Below are 9000 nucleotides of genomic sequence, written 5' to 3' on the forward strand. Positions count from 1 at the left end.
AAGTTTTGGGTTTTTAGATGGAAACATCCTTCACATGTAGTCACATGTCCAATATTTTGCATTTCTTTCTTCTTTTTATAACCCTTTTCTTTCGTATTAGAATTTTTTTTTTCTTTTAACAGTTTGACATAATCGCACATGAAGTAGCAACAAACACGTGAAGAGGTTGACCAAAGAAAAATAACAATGAAGGTTCGATTTCTCCCATTATCTTAGCGTAATTCTTAAATATACAAAATGAGTATGATCTTTACCAACAAATTAAATTTAGTCTTTTTAAAAGAGTTTGTTTTTGACTATATACTGAGTTGAACATGACCATCTTGGTACGGTTTGGATTGTTTAATCGAGATACGGACTGAATCTGATCAATTTGGTACGGTTCATCCGGATTGTAGAAACCTAGTGCTACCTCAATATGTATTGTTTGACTATTGAGTCGAGCCCAAGTACAAGGATTGGTACAATTGCGTCCATATTTTTCTTTCTTCAACTAACTTTCTTTAACCACCTACCCTAAAGGTTATATATTTTATGGAATTGTCTTGATTGTTGGGTCTTGATCTTATTTAGAAATGGGTTTATATATCTTATGGCCAGAATAGGAGAGAAAAAACATTGTTAAAACTTAAATCACCAAAATCCAAGTTATTTTATTATGGACGTCGGCCGTATTTTTTTTTCAGCATTTGATTACATATTGATGAATGATAAATTATTAGAGTAAATAATCTTTTTTCAAATCTCGAACATTGATAATTAATATCTTAACGTACGGGGGCAAGGCAAGTTTGTGTATATATAGATAGTCTAGACAATATATAATTAAGTATAGATCATTCTACGTAGTCTTTCCATTATAAATAAAGAAAGATCATTTAATACACCCTAAATCCTTAATGACTCTCCCTTTTTAAAGAAGCTCTATTGCTTGCATTGTCTCCTCTTCTTCTTCTTCTTCTTCCTTTCTTCTCTTCCTCCATTGAAGCTCTCTAGAAAATAAACCTTATACTTAAGTGAATGTCCAGAAACAGGTAGAAATTAAATCAACATATATTTATATATACACAATTTTTTTAAATGATCTTTTGATTGATCAATCAACTTGGTGGTTGTGGTGAAATGAATGGAAAACAACAGGGAAGAATTTGGAGAGTACTACGAGATCGTGAAAAAGATAAAGAAAGATCCAACCTACGCAACCACGACGGATCATCATGCCGTGATGGGGATCAGGAGACACGTGGCGGCGGTGCCTCCGGGGACGACGTTGAACACCGTTACCCCATGCGCCGCTTGTAAGCTTCTCCGCCGTCGTTGCGCGGAGGAGTGTCCTTTCTCACCTTACTTCTCTCCCCACGAGCCACAGAAGTTCGCCGCCGTTCATAAAGTCTTTGGAGCTAGTAACGTTTCTAAGATGCTTCTGGTACGTACTTGCATATATTAATTTCTACATTAATTATATTTCCTTAGGGGGTTATTGGTTTAGGATTTAGAAAGAATTTGAATGATTTTAAAAGTTATGTAAAATATGTTGTTATTCAATCAAGACTTTTTAAAACTCTTTAAAAATTTGGTGTTATTGGTTGTGGATTTGTAAAAAGTTATCTAAAATCTTGATAAATCTAGTGTTATTGGATTAAGAGTCTTATAAAGTCATTAAAAGTTTTATGTTATTCAATTAAAACAAAAGAATCATGGATTGTTAATGAATTCAAATTTTGTGTTATTGGTTTAGGATTTTATAACATTTCCTTCATAACAAAAGTCATGAAAACTCTTTCATCAAATAGAAAGATTTTGAAAGATTTTATGAAATATTTTACAAGATTAGGAAACACAAATCAGCAAGATTTAAAATAACTTCCTAAACAATCTCTTATAGAATCCTTCATTTTTACTTTCTAATTTTCTATGATTTAAAAAATCAGCAAGATTTTTAAAAACACAAAGTCATTAAAACTCTTTCTAAATCCTAAACCAATACCTCCCCCTTAAGGTTTTTTATTTCTTGATTACTTTATCGATCCATTTACATATTTAATATAGTTGAATGGATCTACCATTTTTTGTTTGACTCTTCCCAAATCTATTCAACACAGTAATTTTTTAGTTTGTTATATATATATAGTCCAGGTGATTTATCTAATTGCCTTAGGTAGATAAGTCATTATCATTAGATGCACATACTATTGATTGAGCTATATGCATATACGTATATTAATCATATTTATATAACAAAATCGTAAAAGATATTTTTTTCTTATATAGAAGATTTATCGTAATTCACTAGTAGTTTGTGTTGTTGTTGTAATAACTACGTATTAACTTATCAATTTTTCGCAATTACACAAAATATAGTCTCAAAATTTTCCCTAAAACTTTTTTTGTCGGTCGGTTGCTGCTAAACATCATGCTACTATTATTTAATTTTACACATTGATTACGGTTTTTACATTTTGGTATATTTCTTGATATTTTAAAAACTTAAGTACTAGCTTGTATAATTAGAATATAGGTGTATAATATGCACATGCATGTAATTTAATTAGGGACTAAAAGTGTTGCAGGAAGTGGGAGAGAGCCAGAGAGGAGACGCAGCGAACAGTTTAGTGTACGAAGCAAACCTCAGACTCAGAGATCCAATCTACGGCTGCATGGGAGCAATCTCAGCTCTTCAACACCACATTCAATCTCTCCAGACCGAACTCACCACCGTCCGTACGGACATCCTCCGCTACAAATACCGAGAAGCCACCACCATCACTTCCCTCCAAAACAACAACTTCAACAACAATACAACAACGTCATCAGTGAGCTGTGATCATCATGCTCTCGCCTCGGCGATTCTCCTCTCACCACCACCACCACCTCCTCCTCCTCCACGACCACCAAGGTTGTTGTCCTCTCAGCCTGCTCCACCGCCTACGCCACCGGGTTCTTTGCCGTCTCCGTCGATGGTGGTGTCGTCTTCTTCGTCTTCCAATTCATCAGCCACCAATTCTATGTATAATCCTCCTCCGTCTTCGGCGGCTGGATACAGCAATTCTCTGTCCAGTGATAATAATGTTCATTACTTTGATTAAACCAGAATTATGTGGTTCTTAATTCTGTTTTTATAAAAATTTTATATACTATTCTGTTCTTAATTCTTAAATCAGACGCTAAACCTTTTTATATGTCATATGATATGATTATATTCTTTTTTTTTTTCTTTTCTAATTAACTATTGCATCTAGTTAAACATATTAGTACAAACCATTCGTCACACAGAGCATTGATTGAATGTTCTTGCTTATATTTTTGACACGGGATATGATTTGCTTTCACGCTATGTTTAAGATTGCTTACATGGATTCGTTTCCTCTATGTTAAATGAATTTTCTTAACTGTATTTAATTTAAGGGAAATTTGATTTAAAAAGACATTTTTTCTTCGATTTGTCCCATTATGTCTTCTACGCTAAATTTGTCATTATTCATAAATTACTCTTTAAAAAAATGAAAATAACTTTTAAACAATTTTAAAACTTCAATCACCTAAAAACAAATTCTAGAAATAAGAAAGAGGTTGCCATAATGTGTTTTTGATGAAAATTTGGTGTTTTAACATTGAAAAAAATTATTCTGCAACATTTGGAATACATTTTCTACTAATTGTATATATTCCGAAGACATTAGATTATAAATTCCTACATTCTATACATGTTCTAAATAATGTAGTTTATAAATTCTTTGCACTCTACTTGTTCTTAAAACTTTAGAATAAATATATCTTCTAAAACTTTTAGAAGTCAGATTTTGTATGTGTTCTACAGAAATTAGAATATATATTCTACACATAACTCTATATTCTACAAATTTTAGAATTTTTTTCTTCACTTTATACATATTCTACTGAAGTCAGAATATGAAATCTACATTTTATCATGTGTCCTGCGAAAATTAGAACACTAATTCTACACTTTACTCTATGTTCTTCATAATTTAGAAAGTATATTCTACAATTATGTTAGACAAGGAAACTGAATCCGAAATTTAAGGAAACAAAATATTTACGTAATCCCGAAATTATGCTAATCATATATATTCTTAAGATTACATTCTAACATGTTTAGAAAACGTGTTCTGAAAACATTAAACATTTTTAATCGATTTTGTTAAAGGTTTTTCAACATTTTTCTACGCTTGTCAACCTAAATTTCATTCAAGAGTTCTTTTTGCAGTATGTTGCAAATCTATGTAACATGTGGTGTATGGAGATGTATCGGCCAAAATGAATGGAGATTTATTGTTGATGAAGAAAAACGTGGGAGACTTCTTACTTTTCAAGCCAATTCAACTCTTGAAAAGCTAAAGATGATGGTTTTGGAAGACTACGAAATACAACAAAATATGGTTGATGTGGAATTTAGTTATTTACCCTTTGATCTCAGTGTTGATTCTCCTCCGGTTGTTATGATGAATGATCGCCAAGTGAAAAATTTTGTTGCTTATTGGAGAATGAAGAATAACATACGGTTGTGTGTGACGTTTAAAGCCACAGTGAATGATAGAAGAAATATTGATCTGAATAAGGAACCAAGCGATTCAAGTGAGGGAGGCGTTGACGTTCTTCTTCATGAAAAGCTGCCAAAATTTGTGAGCAAAGCAAAACCGAATGATTCTAACTTCATAACTTCTAAGGACGCAGAAGTTGGTGCTAGATCTATGATGGTTGATTCTATGGTAAAGAAGGGACAATATTTCAAAAGCAAGGAAGCTTTAAAGGCAAGTTTAGAAATTTTTGCGATGAAGTATAACTTTGATTACAGAGTTACTAAATCTGGTACAAGATTTTGGTGTATACGCTGTATTGATAATGTTTGCAAATGGCGTGTTCGTGCTGAGTGCTTAGAAAGGTCTACGTGTTGAGTATGTGGGTAGCCATACTTGTGCTCCTTAAAGGAAAACGAAATTTGGTAGAACACCTTCAGCAAGAACAATCGGGAATCTCATCAAACATAATTATGAAGGTGTCAATGAGGGACCTAAACCCAATGACATCATTAATATTATGCGTACGGAGAATGGATGTGAGCTAACTTATTCCCAAGCTTGGGAATCTCGTGAGTATGCAGTTAACGAAGTAAGAGGAATCCCAGAGAAAAGTTTTGCTAAGATACCTAACTACTTGCACATGCTAAAAGAGGTGAATCCTGGTACGCATACAAATTATGATGTTGATTGTGATGGTAGATTCAAGTATCTATTCATATCATTTGGTCAATCAATAAGAGGGTTCAACAAGAAAATTCGGAAGGTCATTGTAGTTGACGGAACGTTTTTAAAGAACAAGTACGAAGGAGTTCTACTAGTTGCTACAGCCGTAGATGGTAACTCTAATTTGTATCCAATTGCATTTGGGATTGCTGATTCTGAGAATGATTCTTCATGGGAGTGGTTTTTAATGCAGGTTAAGGTTGTTATTGCGGATGACAAAGATTTAGCTTTTGTGTCAGATCGACATATATCTATTGGTAAAATGATTGGAAAAATCTATCCGTTGGCTAAACATGGTATTTGTATCCACCACTTGATAGGTAATGTGGTAACAAATTATAAAGGAAGAGGTGTGGCTGGTCGTCTTGCAAAAGCGTCAAAAGCTTATAGAGTTGCTGAGTTTGATAAACATTTTGCGGAAATTTGCAATATCAGTCCAGCGATTGGAGGTTATATACAGGAGACTGATGTGAAAAAATGGGCTAGATGTCATTTTCCTGGATATAGATATGACATAAACACCAACAACCCTGTTGAATCAATAAATTCAGCTTTGAGATCACCGAGAGAGTATCTAATAATTCATTTGTTAGATAGCATTAGAGAAATGTTAACCCGCTGGTTTTATGAGCGTAGGGCATTAAGTGAGCAGCAGAACGACCCTTTAACCATTGAGGTGGAGAAGAAGATTTCTAGAAGAATAGAGAAGGGTGAAAAGTTTAAAGATTATCTTATTTTTCAATTCATATTATAGATTAAAGGTAAAGGAGTAGATTTTATTGTTGATTTGGAGAAGAGGACTTGTTCATGTGGAAAGTTCGACATAGGAAAACTTCCTTGTAGACATGCCATAAAAGCATGTTTTAGTATTGGGAAAAGTCTGTACCCATACGCTGATGAGGTGTTCACTACTGCTGCATGGAGATCATTGTACGAGGAAACCATTAATCCTATAAGGTGTTCATGAAGCTGAATGGTGTGTTCCCGAAACTGTTGGTGATGTAAAAATTGTACCACCTGAGACAAGAAGAGGAGCTGGTAGAAGAAGAAAAAGAAGATATGAATCAGTGGAAGACAAGATAAGATCGTCACAAGGAGCGAAGAGGCGTAAGTGTGGCCGTTGTGGTAAAGAAGGCCACAATAGATCGACATGTGAAAACACGATCTAATAATAAGTTTGTTCTGCAACTTTTACACATCATTTCAAATACATGTTTTAGTTTCTTTAATTTAACAATGAATATTTTATTTTTTCATCTCAGGCTGGTCTTGCTAGCTTACATGGAGGTTTAGAAGCATGACATCCCAAATCTTTGTCATTATTTGGAGTTCACGTTATTGGATTTCACGTTATTGGATTTCTTATGTTTTTTAATTTTGAATTTCTTATGTTTCAAATACATGTTATTGGATTTCTTATGTTTTTTAATTTTGAATTGCTTATGTTTCAAATACACGTTATTGGATTTCTTATGTTTTTTTAATATGTTTCTGGTCAATGTTATTGGATTGTGTGAATTTTAGAAGCATGGAACCCCAAGTTATAGAAGACGTGTTTGAAATATTTGTGTGTGCCTCGATGGTGTTGAAAAGCTAAATAAGATAACATAAGTAAAAAACATGAGCTAAAAGACGTGAATGACAACCAAATAAACAAAGAAATGATAATGTCAATAAGCACAAGATGAAACAATAATAATCGTAGCACAATTAAAAATTTAACTAAGGTCTACAATATGATGCGACACAGATGAAGGCTCATACTTCTCCATTCGCTCAATGAACACAGGATCAGATGCTGCTTCCCACAAATCAACTGTAATATTCGTACGAGCTTCTTTAATGTTGTCATCGTTTATCAAACTCATATCTAGGTTAAGCATATGACACTCTATGTATTTAAGTGCATACACTCCGCAATCACAGCATGACTTATTAAGATTTGGTGGCACTAAAGCAAAAATGATAGAATATGGAGCCACATGAAGATATTTACCATAGGTTTTGGTCTGAACTTCCTTCACAAATCGAGGGATGAGGATTGCAAATGGATCCACATGACTTCTGTGGGTTAGACCAGCACAATCAAATACTTCAACAGTTCTTAGGCCAAAATTAATGCACACAGATATCCAGTGATCATTATTGACGTTCACAGGAGCGTAAACTTTGTCGAAGTCTAATGCCCATTTCTTCCCCGTCTTTCCATGAGAAGGCAAGTCCCCGTTAGCATAACCCAAGATCATAGAATCCCACTTGTGGCCTTTTTTACCTTCTCTAAACTTCAAATATTCGTTTTTGATCTGCATGCTAAACATACAATTCATGAAGCCCGCACGATTTGACTTCAGTCGGCCTAAAGATGCATTCTCCCAAAGTATATACATCATATCATCCATTTCCTGAAAAATATTTAATTCGAAAAAAAAAATTGCAATTAAAAAAAAAATATTAAAGTATTACATAGCATTACAAACAAAAAATATTGAAACGTACTGGATTCCGAAGCCAAATGTTGCTTGTCATGACTTGATTTAGTAATTCATCGTTAATTACACTTGGACCCAACTTAATCATTCTGCAAATACACAAAAAGAAAACAATATGCATAAGCATCGAAAGAGCATAACTCTGTAACAATTATAGTAAAATATAATTGAACAATTTACCCCTTGTTCTACGCCACTCTGCAAAAGCATCGAATCGATCATCAGATACGAACACCAAAACAGAATCCATGTCAAATTCACCCGCGTTTGTAATATTCAATCTTCGTACGTCATCTTTGCACAATACATTTTGTGTAGGATCAAACCCAAGTACATCTGTTTTTTGAGATAGGTGTCTTACTGATTTATGTAAAAATTCTTGTGAATCCAAATTAAGATCTATTTCACTATGATGAGTGAAAAGATCATCAACTAAAAACGTTTCATCCTGTCCATACAAAAGTTTAACAAAAATATTAACACTTATTATTACACCCACAAACATACATATCCGATTACATATTCTTTTAGAGTCTTAAAAAAAAAAACAAACATAACATAGAGATTTAAGTCTTACGTACCACATATTTACTCTTCTTTTCTGCTGGAATGGATGGTTGCTCAACCGTGGCTTGAGTGCTTATTGTAATTCCAGCTGAAGTTATAGTATCCTTCGACAGTGAGACATCCTTTTCTTATTTTTCCAATCGACTGTCAACATTCTTCTCAAAACTCCTGAAACAAGTCTCAAACACACTAATAAAAGAATTCATTTGTTCATCTGTTGCAGCTCGATGTGTTGTTGTTACTCACTCATGGAGCAGTTTCTTTTTCCTCCTCTCTGCACCATGATCAGGTTGTCTCTTCCTCTTGCAACCTGACTCTTCATCATTAGCAGCTTGCATACTCTCACCACTCTTTGTTGCACTAGACCCTTGATTTTCTTCACGCACCTCACTGCCAACATCATTTTTACTTGAATATGTTCACCCTCCACATCATCAACTTGTACAGTTCCCCAAATATGGTCTCCAAAATCATTTCCAGAACTGATCTTATCTTTCAAGTTATCGACTTCACCATCGCTAGTTTCGTCACGCCATAAAAACTCAATGGAGTCAACAACGTCGAAATCGCCAGTAATAGATATGTATGGATAAACAATATCCTAAAAAAAACACTTAGAAGTTAAGATTAAACAATGACATCAACTATTAACAAGAAAACATGTGATAAGAGTTGGATTGGCA

General features: G+C 33.8%; 2 protein-coding genes and 1 pseudogene across 2 annotated transcripts; 2 read left to right on the forward strand and 1 right to left on the reverse strand.

Moving 5' to 3' along the window:
* The first annotated feature begins 827 nt into the window (after window positions 1-827).
* On the forward strand, window positions 828-3222 carry LOC104786626 (LOB domain-containing protein 13-like). The gene is made up of 3 exons (XM_010512074.3): window positions 828-1034; window positions 1141-1426; window positions 2571-3222. Exons 1-3 carry the CDS (start codon window positions 1021-1023, stop codon window positions 3084-3086), a joined length of 816 nt encoding a protein of 271 aa, XP_010510376.1. The 5' UTR covers window positions 828-1020; the 3' UTR covers window positions 3087-3222.
* Window positions 3223-4224: 1002 nt separating this feature from the next.
* Window positions 4225-6430, forward strand: LOC104789175 (uncharacterized; annotated as a pseudogene).
* A 549-nt stretch (window positions 6431-6979) lies between these two features.
* LOC109132842 (uncharacterized) lies at window positions 6980-7588 on the reverse strand. The gene has a single exon (XM_019245271.2). It carries the CDS (start codon window positions 7586-7588, stop codon window positions 6980-6982), a length of 609 nt encoding a protein of 202 aa, XP_019100816.2.
* Window positions 7589-9000: the final 1412 nt, after the last annotated feature.

Source organism: Camelina sativa, chromosome 5 (assembly GCF_030686135.1).
Source record: "Camelina sativa cultivar CO46 ecotype springtype chromosome 5, ASM3068613v1".
NCBI classification, from domain to species: Eukaryota; Viridiplantae; Streptophyta; class Magnoliopsida; order Brassicales; family Brassicaceae; genus Camelina; species Camelina sativa.